The sequence below is a fragment of the Tripterygium wilfordii genome, chromosome 1 (genome assembly GCF_013401445.1).
Source record: "Tripterygium wilfordii isolate XIE 37 chromosome 1, ASM1340144v1, whole genome shotgun sequence".
Classification (NCBI taxonomy): domain Eukaryota; kingdom Viridiplantae; phylum Streptophyta; class Magnoliopsida; order Celastrales; family Celastraceae; genus Tripterygium; species Tripterygium wilfordii.
The window spans coordinates 7,396,292-7,412,845 of record NC_052232.1 but is presented as its reverse complement, the minus strand read 5'-3'; the positions used below and the strand labels follow the sequence as shown (position 1 = coordinate 7,412,845).

Here is a 16,554-nt window from a genome sequence, read left to right as displayed (position 1 = left end):
TATTCAAAAGTGAAACAGATGGAGGCTCCACTAGTTTGGACCCCGTTGATTCACAGAAATAACAGAAGTTTGTAAAAAATAAAATTATGGACGTAAGCATGTGTGAACATTTTTGTATATATATGGGATAGAGTCGTGTGAGTAATCTAGGATTTCAAAGAAACTTTCTTCTTAGTTCAAAATCATATCATTATTGGTGTCAAAAAGAGGAATTTGGGTCTATACTACTCCATTCATCTAGAGAAAAGTCAAGTGAAGAAATTCCACGAAGAATTGGACTTGTTCAAACAAGCCACGTCATGAACATATCTTCCAAGCTTGTCGACTTGCCTTGGTTGACTCTTTGTGTCTTTCTTGCAAACTTTGCATGTTTTTTCAACCCCCTTCTTCAACATATATGGTCCATCCGCTACATTCAATACACATAAAATTGCTGGGCTAAAGCGCCCAACAAAAAATTGTCACTTGGCTGCTTATAACTAAGGAAAGAAGAAAGATTATATCACAACTAAGAGATGACAAGCACGGCAGGAAATGCAACAAAATTTAAATCTATGATAATAACTTTAAGACCTGGTAGCCAATATCTACATGCATAAGATGGATTGATACAAATGGACCTTTCTATTAAAAAAAAAAAAAAAATTATCTGCAATTTTTTTTTATTTCATTCACAAAAAAAGATCATCTGAAAATATTTGATTGTATAATGTTACTGTTTTGAAACGGAGCTAGGCCAGACCGGTTATTATGGCAATGGCACTAGGCATATCCAGTTAAGAGGATAAGATACTTAGATGCTCGAGTAGATGAAACAAATTAGCGTCAAAAAACTGGTCAGAAATGTCACTCATATAACTCAAAATTGACAGACAAATGAAAATGTTCTAGCCCTCATGCAAGAAAATACAAAGTTTGTGCTTGATACGGCAGCAATTTAACTTCAACCTCAGCCGTTAGTATCTAATTCCTTTAGCAACCTCAAAAAAATGAGCCACATTCTCCTCTGGCGTACCGACTACAATTCCGTGACCAAGATTGAGTATATGCTTCCCTCTACCAGCTTTTCTGACCGTATCGTTTATCCGACTGGTTATGAAGTCCTTTGAGCCGAAAAGAACGCCAGGGTCAACATTACCTTGGACTGCCACATTGGGTCCCAATCTTCTCCTGCCTTCAGCCATGTCAACCGTCCAATCCAAGCTAACAACATCTACACCTGTTCTCCCCAGCCTCTCGAGCAAGCCACCAGACCCACTCGCATAGAGGATCAACGGGAGATCTGGATGTGTTTGTTTCACAGCATTTACAATTTGATTCAAGTAAGGCAGACTGAACTCCTCAAAATCCACAGGACTTAGCTCTGTAGCCCATGAGTCAAAAATCTGAACAGCCTGAGCCCCATTGTCCGCTTGGTACTGAATGTACTTTGCCATGGAGGAAGTGAACTTCTGCAGTAATGCATGGAGAACCTGTTGGTGGAAAAAGGTGGTCAACAAGAGTTCTTCTATAACTGCAAGGTCGCAGGCTCCAAGCACATCAATCAGTTGCAATACGTATGAGATTAAAAAAAAAAGAATGGCCAACCCTCAAAATGAGGACACTTGTTATTTTTCTGCCTTGTTCAAAGTGGACAGTTTAGCAGTTTGCAAAGTTTCACTCCATATTTCGGCGCATCTGTATGATATACCTAAAAGACTACTTGATGGTTAAGAAACAACTCACCAATGTTCAGGCATATATATTTATATATGCAGCTTTGTTGGTTCGTGGTGGAAATATAGGATTTGGATCCCCTCCTCCTCAAATATGAAAAGGAGGATCTCCAATTCCTCATTTTTAACACATAAAATAGGTAGGTAAACAACTTAGGTGTACAAGGCTCCCGTAGTGAGCGGAGTCGGCAACAAACATAATGTACGCAGACCTTACCCCCAGCTAATATGTGGAAAGGTTGTTTCCAGGAATTCAACCCGTGACCTCTAGGTTACACCTGTACAACTCTACCACTAGACCACACCTAAGAGATTTGTTAAAAATCTTTTAAAAAATAAAAAAAAATAAAATAAAAAAGTAGGCAAGATTTGGACCGTTGGATCATGTGTTCAAGAGATGGTTATGAAAAAGAAATATATGATATGTTACGCACTTTGTATCTATCAGTAGAAAATATTATGAACTTCGATCAAAAATAAAACCTAGGATAAAGGCTCACTGGCAATGATGATCAAAAAGTAACATTCTATTACAAACCCTAATGCGTATAATGCTATGAGCCTATACATGATACATCTACTACTTTGGAGCTTACTAGTCCAGATAACTAGGGATAGAAAACTAAAGGTTACCTTTGGTTGAGAGAAAGCTAATCGTTTGATTTTTGAGAAGTGCTTCGACGAACCCCCTTCAACAACATACGATGCCAAGGTAAAAGGAGCCCCGACAAAACCCAGCACTGCAGCTTTATTATCTACCTGTCAAGGGGGAAATTAAGATTGAGTACACCCAAGTGTTAACATAGAAAAAAGTAGGAATACAGATTCACCTTATGTCTAATTTCAAAATAGATGCCTCAGATGTGTACATATAAATAAAAAAGAAACGCATAAAACCAGAAGTAACAATCACAAACACCACATTATTGAGGCATTGAGAGATAAAAGCCAAGTGTAAGACTGTCACCACATAAAGGCTAACACAAAAATCAGAGGATATGATCATAATGTACTAAACAAAAATGAAAACAAATGTCGAGTTCTTTCTAGGACAAAATTATGATTTCCGAAGTACAAAATTAGAGTCTTTTTTCTCCTGTGCAGGAAAAAAAATCATGATTCTGTTGGTGCAGTAAAAACAGTTAATCTATCAATTATTCGCAACGTCCAATAATCTATTAATGCAGCTATTAGGAATTCAGATGGATCAAGCATGATGCTAAAATACCTTCACTTGGAGTAAATGACTAGAGAAGGATGCTCTGTTAGAAAAATAATATAGATGCAACACAGATAGACCGACGAGAAGAAAGGGTGCAGTAAGACATTGAAATGAGATATTAAAAGGGAAACAGGCACAGTCGGACCTCCTTTCGCAAGATTGTCAATGCTTCCCCAACATAAGAAACTGACTCCTCAGGGACAAACTCTTTCACTTGATCAACATCAGAAGCTGTTTGTAGAGGATTAAATATGACAGGACCCTTGCCTTTCACAATGTCGAATGGTATATTCATCCCAGAAAGAGGGGTGAGAATGTCTGAAAACAGAATGACCTGTCAAAAAAATCAAAATAAGAGAAAGCTGAGAAGAAATAATAGGTCAGGGAAACGAAGTAATAAAGTTTATGATGAATAATTTGTCTATTTACATAACTCAAAGAGCCTCAAAACAACAAGGACATAAAGCATAAATTAATATACAAAATAAGCAGCACAATAGACTGTTGGGATGATTTCTATCAGTTTTACCCCATCAGGCTTGAAAACTTTCCAGGGCTGTAGAGAAATTTCCACCACAAGATCAACGTTCTCTGATCTTTCACGAAATGAAGGATACTTCTCGCATATGATTTGATAGCTCTATTATCATAAGCAAATCATTAGATTGTAATTATTGTATGACATGAAGCGAAAATAGAAAATTTTTAAAAAATGCAACTCTATAAACCTGCCTTCATGTACCTCCCTGCTTGTCTCATAAGCCAAACTGGGGGTCTCTCAACATCTCCTCCTCGAACAGCAGTGAGCAAAAGGGGTTCAGCGACAGAGGTAGCATTCGGCTCAGCAACAGCCCCTGTATTGAAGTTCTGAAGGCATCAATTCTAAGCAAAGTTCTGATAGAATCATTGAAGCAGAATGTAAAATTATTCTGAACCGAGAATGTGGAGACTGTAAGAAGATCGCAATTATCGCCCTTTCATAATGCCAAGTTTTTATCTTTATCTCACATGTTCAATAAAAAAGAACAAAGGGTAAATTCGAACTCAATATCATCCCAGATCCACAAAAGTACAAAAAAATTCATTCACCAAAGAACTGCAGTTTAGATGACAGAAAAAACCTGCCGAAATCCATAATATTTCATGCCCAAAATATCACATAAAAAGGGCTTCTATGATTACTAACGTAGTGCGAGCTGCATTTCAGCCGCTTCTCCGTATCATACTGCTACCTTCAAAGCTAAAGTATATCGACCATCAAAAACCCAGTTCGAATTATGTACCCTTATTCTCCTCTCTTTCCCGTACTTCCTTGGAAAGCGAACAGAAAATTGAGAATTACCCAGATAAAATTTAAATGAGAAGAAACCGAATTTACCTTGAAGCGAGCAGCGGACGACTGGAGCCTTCGAAATTGAGGACAAAGGAAAACCTGATTTTCCAGGAGAAGCGAAGGGTGAAGACACAGAAGAAATTGAACTAAGGCTGTGTGAGCAATACATTCTTTATTCTTTTATTTGGTATCTAATTCGATTAAAGAAGCTCAAATCGGCATTGCATTTCTTCAAAGCAGAAGCTTGCGAAGGCGTTCTGGATGGGTATTTGGAGATAGATGAAGATAAGGCAACTGGGCAAAGTTGTAGTCTTCTGGGATCCCATGCGCTTTGACGCGTCAGCAATTTCAATGGTGGGATGGGACCCAACTGAAAATTTCTTATTTTTCACATATTAAAATTACATTGCCATTTCTCTTCCCTAATTGTAATCCAATTAAGAGCAACTCCAAGGGATTGTATGTGGGGAGCTATCCCCTAAATCCCAACTCTTCAAATATCCTTACCTATCCAATCTCTTAAATCTCTCTCGATCTGCTACGCATGTCGCGCTACAGATCAAGAAAGGCAACAACTTCTAGTATTATTGTCGGGAAATGACAATGGTCAATGTACATCCCTTGCCATGCAGTTGAACAATTCTACATGACAATTCTCGCACTTCCAATGCATACAGTCGATATACTTCCAAATTATTGATCCAAGTTCAATTATGATTCTCACACATTGGGGTTAAAACCCAATACTATGAAGAAACTATGATGTATGAAGAAACTATGATTCTCACACAATGAGGTTAAAACCAGTGTGTATTGATCCAAATTAAAACTGAATCAAAATTTAAACATGCACTCAAATTGCAAACTTTACCTCTTATTTAATCACAAGAAGATCCACTAGAATGAAAAATCCTCAAATCTTTTTTCCTGAGTAACATTCAAATAATCAATTGAATGCTTCTAACTATCGAACCAACGCTTGATAGTAACCCAAAAAAACTGTTCAACAATGAACAAGAAGTCATAAGATGTGATACTGCTTAGTTACAAAAACAAATTGGACAAAGAAAGGAACAAAGCGTGGTGGAAGTTAGAAAATGGTATCAATGGTCAGCTTTCTTTTTGGAGGAGAATTCTCTATAATCTGCTTCTGTTGGTCCATGAAAGTAGAACCCTTGTTTGCAAATAATCTCCGTAGATTGATCACTGAAAGCTCATTGAAACTACGAACTGCAAGGTCGGCCTGCACCAAATTGTACCTGCAGATATCGACATTGATCAGCATCACATGGACATCCAAAGCTAAAATAGAGGGCATAAATTTAGTGTGGGTTGCAACGAAAAATAGCATGTTGATATGTCTGTCCTTTCATAAGTAAAAGAAAACCAATCAATATTCTTCTTCTATGAAGAATAGCGTGAATCAAATTTCTGACACTTACGCAGGGTAAGCGCCGATTAAGGCAACAGCCATCATTGTGCAGTTGTGGGCAGCAGTTATTCCTCTTGGGTCATCCTCAAACACAACACACTTGGATGGTTTTCGATCCAGCTGCAAGAAATACATTCAACTACTTGACAACTTCAATATACTGAAAAAAATATGGGGAGCTTAATTGATTTCCCAACTATAGTATGTCAATGTTTCCGACAAAAAGATGAAAAAATCATGTCTACAAATCATTGAATGTTCCGATATGTCATGGATTACCAGCAATCAGCTGTAACTCACAGAAAAGAAAGAACATATTTCACATGAAATTTAATTAACCCCCTCTAAAAAGACTTTTGAGTGTTGAACTAGCTGCAGCAGCATTGATGGTACGGTACTTATGGAGGAAGCACTAGGGATGAGATAGACACAAACAAGGAGCAAGAGACAGTAGTATACCTGGTGGATCTGTACAAAAGATACTCAAAAGACCATTACCTAAAATAGTGTTACCTTGGCCTGCTGTAAGATAAGCCAATAGCCAAAAAGACTGGGGGAAGGACTTGTTGAGGAACTAACGTATTGGGATACCAAAGCTACTAAGTATATTCTTTGCTTGTTCACCACAAACACACAGAGTATGTAGTTCTTTGTATAGTAAGGGTTCACATATAATAAACTTGATTCAAATTTATGTAGGTCAGCCACAAGTGCTTTACAAACAAATTCAGAGCAACAATCTCCATTTCATCCAAGGCTACAAGTCCTTTTTTATTCAACTTGCGTCAAAATAACACAGTAGTCCCCAACACACATCTGAGTAGTTACAGAAATCCCTTTCCATAATCCACTGTACCCAAGGCCACAAATTCCAATTGACATAAAAACATACTGTTAATGAAGCTAGTAAGTTAAATATAAAAGTATACGTAAGAAAAAATGAATACATGATTAAATTCGGAATAGAGTGGAGTATTCAAGCAAATAATCCAACCTCAACAAGCAAGAAAGGGATGCTTTAGACCATACCTTCACAGCTGCAGAAAGAAATCTATGAGCTATTGACTCCATGCCATCTTCCTCAGCTACAATTGCCTGAAACTCAAAGCAATCTCTGTCAAAAAAAGCAATTCTAGCCATTGGTGATAATTGGATGCTAGAACAAATCTACACTAGTTGTCAGACAACTTCAGATAGAGTAAACATCTAGATTTATCAAATAACCACCAAGGCCACTGCACTTCTTTTACTTTTTTCATTGGATGTCCCCTAAAGGACGACTACAGTCTGGACTGGACTTGATGAACATAATCTTCAATTGAAATTCTGCTGGAATCGCAATATGTTTGATGTGCTAGGCAACAATCCAGTTGCAAAGGCAAGCAATAGAACCTGATGGGTAATCAGGAAGTGCAACCATGGAAAGACGTTTAGCAATCACTGCACTAGGTCAGAGAATTATCATGTAGACAGATATGACTAATAATGCATGTGACAAACATCAATTTTAAGGCTTTAGTTGTTTGCCCCTATAGGAAAATTAATCAACCTGGAAATACTGGCTGAGCCCCATTCTCTCTAGAGCCTCCACCATGCTTCTCCGGTCAAGGCTTGAAACAATAGCACATGGTATGTGGGCAGTAGACACTGCATCTAGCCATCCTTTCAACCCCTCCATGGGTTCATTAAGCTGAAAGAAGATATTTGAGAGCAATATTAATTTGCAATATAAATAATACACAACCTGAAATATGCAAGTGAAGAAAACTCACTCTTAGAAGGTTATTATGATATAGCTGTGAAAGCCTTAACTTCAACCTATCCAATTCGTTATCAGCTGTATCCCAGAGCAATACCTGAAAAAGTTTAAGAGCCTCGTGATGGACAGTGGTGGTGAGTACATAAAGAGATGGTATTTGAGGAATCATCTCTAGAGCAGGGGAAAATGGGAAAAAAGCAGCACAACATTATTTGAAGAAAAATCACATATTACATAAGGAGAAAGCAAAACCCAAGAATTCTCTGCTTTGTTAATGGTTTCAGGAGTGTTGGGATGGGCTGGGGAGAGTTGGGTTTAGAACTTAGAGCACTTATTTGGGAGGAAGGTGGATTGAGAGGTGTTCCATGTGTTTTAATGACCAAGCGACTTCCAACTCATCATTTTTTGGGGGTTAAAAAGGGTGTTGGGCCAGGTTCAGGGGTGTTCCCCAACACCCAAAGGCATGACTGCCAAATAATGTCGGTGACGAACCACTCCCAATTCAACACCCCTGAACCCACAAGCACGAGAAAAAAGACCCCTTTCTTGGATCAGTTTGCCTCACCCATGATGGAGTCACAAACCTGAAGAAGCATAGAACTTATAACCACCAAGTCCACTGAGCATTTCTAACCGCTTACAATTCAACAGAACCACTACACCACCCCAATCCACCACCCCCCCCCCCCCCCCAAAACACAATTCCTTCTAGACCTTCCAGCCTCCTCTTAAAGAAAGAAAAGATAAAAAGAGGCAATAACTAATTCCAAATCACTTATAGTTTAGTTTAATGTATTATAGAAACTAAACATTAGAATTTCGACAATGAGTGAATGAATGTAGTCTATCAAAAAATAATCTATGATATAATGATAGATGTATGAAAAGTATGTGTCTCCGTTTTATACATATCAACATGACCATAAATCTCCAAACCTTATTCAGAACATGATCAGCACCTGCATACAGCATCAGTCTTTGCACATCATTGTGAAAAGATATTTCCTTTCCTGCATACAAATGAAAAAATGTCAGCAGCATACAAGACATCAAAGAATAAGCTACTTATCCAATTTGGCTTTTCAATGCAAGGGAAATTAGTGAAAATCCATCACCTAAATAGTCCTTCGCCATTCAGTTCCTTAAGGTAGGGCATTTCCCATTTTTATAGGAACTTCTGTACCAGAAACAATGGTATCTCCAATTATAGCCCCTCTGGGATGTAAAATATATCTCTTCTCGCCATCCCCATAGTGTATGAGACAAATGTATGCATTTCGATTAGGGTCGAAGGCTACACTATCAACTAATCTTTTAGAGCTCATGATTCCATGTCCTTTCTTATCACTTCTATCCATATCTTTCCAGTGTCCATCCTCTCTTTTTAGTATTATCCCATACCTGAATATATTCGACTCAATGCACTAACAACTAATATCTCTATGTTATAGCTGCTCACACCATCTTGGCTGTTTTCTCGCATCTTAAAGTGTAGAAATTAATACAATTTGTTATTAGTGTTTAAAACGATTTGGAGACCATTTTACACTTAAGATGCACAGAAGGGGAACAAAAAGACTTCGAAGTATCACAAATGTTTTATGTTGCAAATTTTGAGATGACGTAAAATGGTAGTTAAGTCGGACAATTTTGAATATACCCTCCTCAGACGCAAGCTGCTTCCAAGCATCCAACTTCAAAGCTCGAGTATCAGCCTGCAATACATCAATCATGTAAATTTCCAAATAGTTCTCGAGGGGAAATAGGAACCTAGGACTAATTAGACTTTTCATCATCAGCAGCATTCCTAAACTAATGTCATTTGGGCTAAACATGAATTTGCAAGTGAATGTAGATGCATTCCACTACGTCGGTTGAGCTATGCCATTCAACAAATTAGACTTTTAGTTCTCTTAATTTAGAGGCTTCCTTATTTGGTACTTTAGTTTCATTCACATATGAATACAATTGACTAATGTTGGACCTTCAGGCAGTTCTTTTGGACCTGACCAGGTAGCCTAGAATTCTTATGGCTACATATCTCACATATAAAGGGACATTCATAACCGGTTTTCACACTACCAGGACGCATAAATTATAACCATTACAAATACAAGTTATCATCATTGTGTTCGGCAAATTTTCAAAACTTTACCACCACATTATCCCAAGAGAAAATGAGACCGTATGCTTCATCTGGTTTCATTGCATATCGTATCCGCTGGAGGAAACCTTCTTGCAATTTTTCATTCAGGAAATCCTATTAACAATAAGAAGTAACACCCGTAAGTAATATCAACTACAACAGAGCATCCTTTGCTACTAAAAAGGTTTACAGTCAGGACAGCGAATAATAAGAAAAATCGAGTTCATAATCAGCACATTCCAAGCCAATAAAAAAATCCTATTTGCAATAAGAATCCAGCATCTGTAAGCTGTAGATTAGCTACTGGAGTTCAGAAGGCATTGAACAATGACACAAATAACAAAAGTAGATAAACACTTAGTTGTATGCACAACCATGAACAGCTAATTAACTTACCACGTCAACCTTCAAAGGCCCATCTTGCCTGAAAGTTTCAAAACCTTCTCCATATTCCGCTCCTATTGCCTGATATGAAACCAAAATCAATAAATAAAAATTTTAAAAAAAAAAAACTGCAGATTAAAGTAGACCCAGAATTTCTTCGCATAACTAAAGTTATTTGATACTAAAAGAAAAAACCTCTTGCACAAAAAGCTTATTGGGTTTTTGGGGAAACCCCTCAACGGAGCCATTTTGATCAAATCCACAAGAGTTTGTGATCAATATACGATGCTGAGCCCATTTTAAACGCTTAAATATCTGTGAAACGAAAATAATATCGATTAAAACAACCAACTTTAAAACAAAGAAAGTACACAGAGAAAGAAGAGAAGCATACAAATCGTTCTCGCTTAGACGGGAAGAGAGAGTGTGGAAGGCGAGAGGAGGGCCATGGCGGAGGAAGCACAGAAGTCCTAAAATTGCTGCAGGTGCACTCCATTGAGGACACAAACACAACAATGATATCCTTCAAGGGCGTGGCTATAACGAAGCAGCGGCCTCAACTAAACCGTCCTCATCTGATAATAAAAGTCTCTTATTGTTGGCTTATAAAAATAAGTCTCTGATTTATCCAAAAAAGAATGTCTTTTTATTATTTTAATCCTTTTTTCATTTATTTTGATGATATTTTTTTTTTGGTTTTTAACGAATTTTTCTTCTAAGTAAATAAAATAAAATTGGACCCAATCCAATGACTTCAAATTTTCTACTTCCAAACAAGGTATAAAACAAAATTCAGGTATTTTGAATGACATGTGCCTAACTAAATTGCATGCATAATTGTTGACAAATCCTAGATAATGTTAAAACAAAAAACTTTGTTAAGTTGATAATTGTTCACTAACACTAGATAATGATGGACAATCCATTGTTGAGAATCTGAAATAAAAAATTATTTTTCAACATAGGCATATGCATACATAAGCTTCCAGCAATAAACTTCTAGTATAAACTAGCAAGTTATACATCTAATAATATTAAAATAAAGATTTTCTTGCGAATTTTGGCTCATACATGGAGCTGTCTTCTTCGAGCTATTCGCATAGCAGGCTCTTATTTTGGGAGACATATTAGTATACGTTCCAACAGCTCCTCGAGCCGTTCGGACGGATGTTGCAGATCTGTACTCGGAACAATCCTTATAAATAGGTTTTATTTGAGAGTTTCGAGTGAGCCGACTAATGAGGGTTTATATTGAGTTGTAAACACTGGGAGAATGTCGTCTAGAGCGAGAGGAATGGATTTGGATTAGTTCTTGAATTCAAGAGCTTAACTCTTTTGTAATCTTCTTCATATTAGTGAAATTCTTCGTTGTTCTTCATTGAGAACATAGACAAGTTGGCCGAATCTTGTTAAATCTTGTATCTTCTTTCTCTCTTTTGTTTCCGCAAATTTTCTATATTCGAGTTTTGTTCATTGATTCACAACATCCATTTGATTGTTTGGAATTGTTCAACTCTTTACATAAAACAAGCTTTTTAATTTTTTATCCAATTTTCAACAGAATTTTTTTTTTAAGTATAAAACTGCCTCAAGCTGATATAACCACTAAGTGTCTTTATAGTCCTCTGCATCTTTAAACCAGGAATGAAGTCTTTAGAGAAGGGAAATGAGCAATTGAAGAAGCTAGTAACGTATTGTTACTACCTTTCATTGAAACCTGATGTGGGAGGTCATCCATAAATTTTTCTGGGCAAAAGGTTCCTCAGAGAAAGAGAAGATTCAACAATTAATAAATATGTGTAGATTTTTTGTTATATATATATATATACAAGGATTCTCTTATGCGGACACACCGCAAGTTAAAATAACTTACGCACTTCTATCTAAACCGTCGGATCTATTGGACGGATGAGATTAAATTTTTTTTGGATAAGAGATAGATAAGTAAATATCAGTTCTAATCACTTTTGCATTTTGGCACCAGTTTTGCATACCAGTTACGCACATTTTTCAATTTTACACCAGTAAACATAGAACCAGAATATAGGCCTTCAAAAAATGAATATCAAACCAGAATTGTTCACAATTACAAGATATCGAGATAAAATATTTGCCAATTTTTCAATATACCACAATTGAAATCGAACCTCAACCTACAAATCAACAACAATATCCATATATCAAAAATAACTCGCAGATCTCTTTGATGAGTCGCAGCAGCCTTCTTTGTGAGTGTTGGACAATGACCTGTCTCTTCGAGGCGTTCGAGATGAGGCGAACTACTCGACCTTCTCGGAGATGAGGTGAACCTCTCTGCTAGTCGCGATTCGCGATCCAAACCCAAAGAATAGTTGAAACCAGAGATTAAGAAGATGATACGGAAGAGGGAAACCATAGATGAAGAAAATCGGGTTAGCTTATCTGAAGAGGAAGAAGCAAATCAGAGAAGATGTGAAATTGTGTGGAAGAAGATGTGAGATCGTGGGACTTAATCGGGTTAGGGTAGAAAATGGGTTAAATTTTGGGAATCAAAATTTTTTTAATCTCAACCTTCCAATAGATCCAACGATTTAAATAGAAGTACGCAAGTTATTTTAATTTGCGGGTGTCCGCATAAGAGAATCCTTTTATAAATATATATATATTATATATATATTACTATTACTATTACTATTACTATTACTATCTATTACTATCTATTACTATCTATCTCTATTCTAAACTTGGAAGGATTGTGGTGATTTGGTGGCGAGTTGCCCGTCCTTTCTTCACCCGCCCGAATGGCTTAAGCAATTGCACTGACTGGTAGAGCGAAACGACGTCATTGCGTTTATCTTTCTTTTGTTTTTTTCGTCGTACGGCACACTCGTGCGTCAACCAGTCTTCGTTGGTCATCTGCGTCAGCCCCAAGACGTTTTTGTTTTGTTTTGTATGGTGGGAGAAACGACGTCGGTTTTGAGTGAGACGATTCAACTTTGCGTATGGTTTGGCTTAGGTGGGGCCATCTGGTGCGGGAACGATGTTATTCTTGCTCGCTACCAAAAACGCTTTTTATGTATCTCGATCGTTCTCCTCTCTCTTCGATTCGGTGCATGCGCCTGCCAAAGGGGTGCTGCGATTTGGGTCATTCATCCTTCACCTACGTCTTTGCTCTTGCTTCGGTGCATGCATCTTCGAGATCCAGTATCCCTTGCTTTCAATCTTGAACAATGCATGTGAGAATTTCCTCCCTCACTTCGATTCATCTTTTCGGGGTAGTTTAATTTCATTTTTCGCCTTTGTTTTAGCTTTTGGGTTACTTTTCTGCCTCTGCTAGCCCTTATCTTTATGTTCGTCCTCCAAGCAGAGATTGATGGTTATTGAGGTGGTTTAATTCCGTTCTGTTTTTGTCCTTTGTTTTGGGTTTGGGGTTTGTTTTCCGCCTCTGCCATCCCTTCTCCCTCCATGTTCTTCTTCCTCCAAGTAGACATTGATGGGTATTGTTGGCACTAGGTCTATCACAATCTTGCAGTGGAATCGGTTTGAGCGGCTGGCAGAGACGGGGCTCAACTTCTTCAATCCATTGTCCGACAAATGTCTGGTGGGCTTCTCTCCACCAGGATCAGCTCTCTCGATGGGAATGAATTTAAAATAACCCTCTCGACAAACTACTTAATTTTGAGCGATTAATTTTTTTTGCTGTGTTCATGGGTTTAAACTAACAGGATACTGAAGATTGTGCGTATTGACGCCAAGTTCAACTTTGAAGGTTTAAAGGTTGTTGAATTTGATGATAAACATGTGTCTTTGATGGATCATACATCTCGAAATCATGGTTGTCTTGCTTTCTTCAACTGCTGATTTCTGCCTGTTTTCTGTTTATATCTTCAGTCCTGAGCTTCCTGATTTCGTTGACTTTCCTAAATTGGATTGTTTGATTTAGGTGCTCTCATTATAGAAGGAGATGCAAGATCAGACCTCTCAAGGTGATGAAATGAATTGATGATACGCATCATGGTGGGAATCGGAGAGATCTAGAAAGGATGGATTAATCAAACAGTTGGCATCCTCAGTTCCGCTATAAGACAGAGTTTCAAAGTCATGAGCCCGAGGTAACTTTTCTTCATGCAGTTTTCAAATTCTCCTGAGCTTACCGTCATTTAGTTTTTAGATTTAAGAATTTGGACTTGATAAGTGGCTTTCTTTCCTTCTAACACTGAGAAAAAAAAAAAGGGATTCTTTGCCTCTACTTCAGTTTGATTAGCTCAAGAGCTTGGAAATTGAGGAGAAAATCAATAAAATTAGTGAATTGCATATGAATGTGTATGAACCACTAAACATGTCGCATATGCCAGAGGTAATAATTAATTCAAATAATGAGTATTGCTTTTGTAAAACCTTTGTCAGTTACTTATTATGGTTTCTTTCCAGATAAGAATTGTTAGGGAAGAATATTTGACAAAGAAAGAGAACTTGATTAGACAGGTTTTTTTAAAACAATTATGTTTTTATTTTAAATTCCTTTTCCTAGCTTTGGATCCTTCTTCAGTAAATGACGTTTGGTGGTTGTGAACTCTGTTTTTTTTTTTATGTTATTGCAGGCAATACAGGTGAAAATAACAAGGTCAATGACTTCAATGCTGAAGCAAATGCCGCTGGAGATGATGAGGATGATGTGGCTGATTTTCATTACCAATTACTATTTCGTCTCATTCTTTTGATATTGCTTTGCTGAGTATGCATTGACTACATACAGCTAATTGTGCTTCTGTGAAACATTTTACAATAATACAAATAAACAAATAAAAATGTCTGACTTAGGAAAGGGCAATCGCTACAGAAGGCCACACAAGCAATGGATGGATACTAGGTTCCAGCAACATGGCCTGCTGTTGTTGAAAGGTAAGATGCGAATATTATTTTTTTATTGTATTTGATGTTTCATTGATGTGAGGTCGTTTACATGTGAGAATAAAACAACTAGTTGGTTTGTGGTTCAATTTCAACGGGTTGGGTGGGGTTTAAGGGCCAATGGATTGGTTTTGGTTTGTTCACTCCTATCGTAACTATTATCACCAGAATTGCCTTCCAACGATCGATGTTCAAGTAATTAAGCTCAAATTTTTGTTCTCCATGTTTAAATACAAGCACGTATTGTTGATTTTGAAGTCTCTCAAGGCATATATTCATGAGCACACATTGAGGATAATGATTCAGTATGTTTATGGCTGGGAGCAAACGTCATGTTGGAATATTCATCTAAAGAGGTTTTCACTTCTACACACGTATATTCTGATTCAATGATGGAAGAATAAGTTCGTCTGTGACTCTGGTGCAGGCCACTATTCTCCAGAAGAATTTAGAAAATGCAAAAGCAAGTTTAGAGGTTCTTATTGGTGATCCACAATTCTTGGGAGATCAGGTGACAATAACTCACGTATTTTTAGTACATGTTAGAACCAGTTGCACAAGCCCCATCATGACTACTTCTCTGATACCGTAAGATATTCAACCTTGCCGCGTGTTGGTTTTCATTAGCTTCGGCCTCAAGGTTGTCTTTTCTTTTCCTATTTTTTTCCACGTTGGCTGTTTAACCTGATGTGTAGTGGTCAGCGAATGGCAAAAATGCTTATGTATTTGAGTGACAATGTGGAAAGGGTAGAGACGTTCTTCTCTATGGTATTAATTTCTTTTCAAATCTACTTATGGTGTCGTTTCTCTGTGTTTTATAATAACAATATGGTTTCATCATTAATAGCAGTATTGGACCTTTCTTTTTAGTGGCCAAATTAGTTTTGCACCTACGAAGACTTCAGAATTCTATGCTCAATAATTTCTTATCCACTCACAAACTTGCTTATTGCTGAATTCTTGCTGCTTCTGCTTTCTTTTTCTGCTTCAAACTGGATTTGACCATTTTATGGTTCTCTAAAAAACTATTAATAGCATTAATGCAGGTAACAAGTCACTTATCTGCTTTCATTCTCTGTGTACTATCAAAGCATGTCATTCCGACTGAACAACCATTCGAAAGGTTGTGCCGTTTAGCTTCAAGGTATTGCTACGTGTTCTTATTGGGGTATATTTTATGAAGCATGCCTATTATCGATCATATATAAATTCTTTGAAGTAACATGCCCATGTTTTATATAATGTGCATCATGGTGATGGAGTTGAAGAAGCTTTTTATTTCACAGACAGGTATCATGCTGTCTCACTCTACTACGAATTTACTGTAGATTATTAACTTGCTCTTTGTTGTATTTTGGGCTGAATTCTTTTTTGCAGTGCATGGAGAATGGTCACCTTTTCATGAAAACAACAATACATCCACTAATATTGGTTAAATGGAATTACTAAATTCTGCTTAGACATCAACTTGATATGTATAGCAGAATATATGATACTGCTTTCTTATTCTGCTTTTTTTGGTTGTAACCCTGTATCATGCTTTTTTTAGCTTCAAAATATTGTTAGGATGTTGGTAATAATTGGGGGAAAGACAACTTTTGGTCACTGAAATATCTTACCAGGTTCAACTCAGTCACCCATTTTTCAAATGTTTCAATTTGGGTATTCAAATT

General features: G+C 37.2%; 2 protein-coding genes and 1 long non-coding RNA gene across 6 annotated transcripts; 1 reads left to right on the top strand and 2 right to left on the bottom strand.

The window, feature by feature from the left end:
• Window positions 1-806: 806 nt before the first annotated feature.
• On the bottom strand, window positions 807-4,592 carry LOC120000053 (uroporphyrinogen decarboxylase-like). Its single transcript, XM_038847925.1, has 6 exons — window positions 4,316-4,592; window positions 3,670-3,791; window positions 3,467-3,577; window positions 3,083-3,271; window positions 2,349-2,474; window positions 807-1,472 (listed from the first exon to the last, which is right to left on the bottom strand). The coding sequence occupies exons 1-6, from the start codon at window positions 4,437-4,439 to the stop codon at window positions 957-959; spliced, it is 1,188 nt and encodes a 395-aa protein (XP_038703853.1). The 5' UTR covers window positions 4,440-4,592; the 3' UTR covers window positions 807-956.
• A 526-nt stretch (window positions 4,593-5,118) lies between these two features.
• On the bottom strand, window positions 5,119-10,570 carry LOC120000044. The gene is made up of 11 exons (XM_038847916.1): window positions 10,386-10,570; window positions 10,187-10,306; window positions 10,004-10,072; window positions 9,617-9,721; window positions 9,122-9,176; window positions 8,398-8,471; window positions 7,475-7,558; window positions 7,252-7,392; window positions 6,732-6,797; window positions 5,713-5,822; window positions 5,119-5,529 (listed from the first exon to the last, which is right to left on the bottom strand). The coding sequence occupies exons 1-11, from the start codon at window positions 10,485-10,487 to the stop codon at window positions 5,361-5,363; spliced, it is 1,095 nt and encodes a 364-aa protein (XP_038703844.1). The 5' UTR covers window positions 10,488-10,570; the 3' UTR covers window positions 5,119-5,360.
• Window positions 10,571-13,054: 2,484 nt separating this feature from the next.
• LOC119995128 lies at window positions 13,055-16,386 on the top strand. Of its 4 annotated transcripts, none has more exons than XR_005467625.1 (7): window positions 13,055-13,206; window positions 13,484-13,571; window positions 13,696-13,805; window positions 13,914-14,082; window positions 14,402-14,455; window positions 14,572-14,872; window positions 15,309-16,386. It is a non-coding gene; the product is annotated as an uncharacterized LOC119995128 (long non-coding RNA). The 4 variants fall into 4 exon arrangements; XR_005467629.1 differs by having other exon boundaries at window positions 14,572-16,025; window positions 16,259-16,376; XR_005467630.1 differs by having other exon boundaries at window positions 14,572-16,171; window positions 16,259-16,375.
• Window positions 16,387-16,554: the final 168 nt, after the last annotated feature.

What these genes read in the sequence shown, in the direction of transcription:
- LOC120000053 (XM_038847925.1), bottom strand. Translation starts at nt 4,439, where the DNA reads ATGTATTGCTCACACAGCCTTAGTTCAATTTCTTCTGTGTCTTCACCC. An exon ending in AAGCAGGGAGGTACATGAAG is followed by an intron (nt 3,578 to 3,669) that starts GCAGGTTTATAG and finishes TTATGATAATAG; the next exon opens with AGCTATCAAATCATATGCGA. An exon ending in TAGCTTTCTCTCAACCAAAG is followed by an intron (nt 1,473 to 2,348) that starts GTAACCTTTAGT and finishes TTCCACCAACAG; the next exon opens with GTTCTCCATGCATTACTGCA.
- LOC120000044 (XM_038847916.1), bottom strand. Translation starts at nt 10,487, where the DNA reads ATGGAGTGCACCTGCAGCAATTTTAGGACTTCTGTGCTTCCTCCGCCA. An exon ending in GGCTCAGCCAGTATTTCCAG is followed by an intron (nt 6,798 to 7,251) that starts GTTGATTAATTT and finishes TTTGAGTTTCAG; the next exon opens with GCAATTGTAGCTGAGGAAGA. An exon ending in TTAATCGGCGCTTACCCTGC is followed by an intron (nt 5,530 to 5,712) that starts GTAAGTGTCAGA and finishes CGATATCTGCAG; the next exon opens with GTACAATTTGGTGCAGGCCG.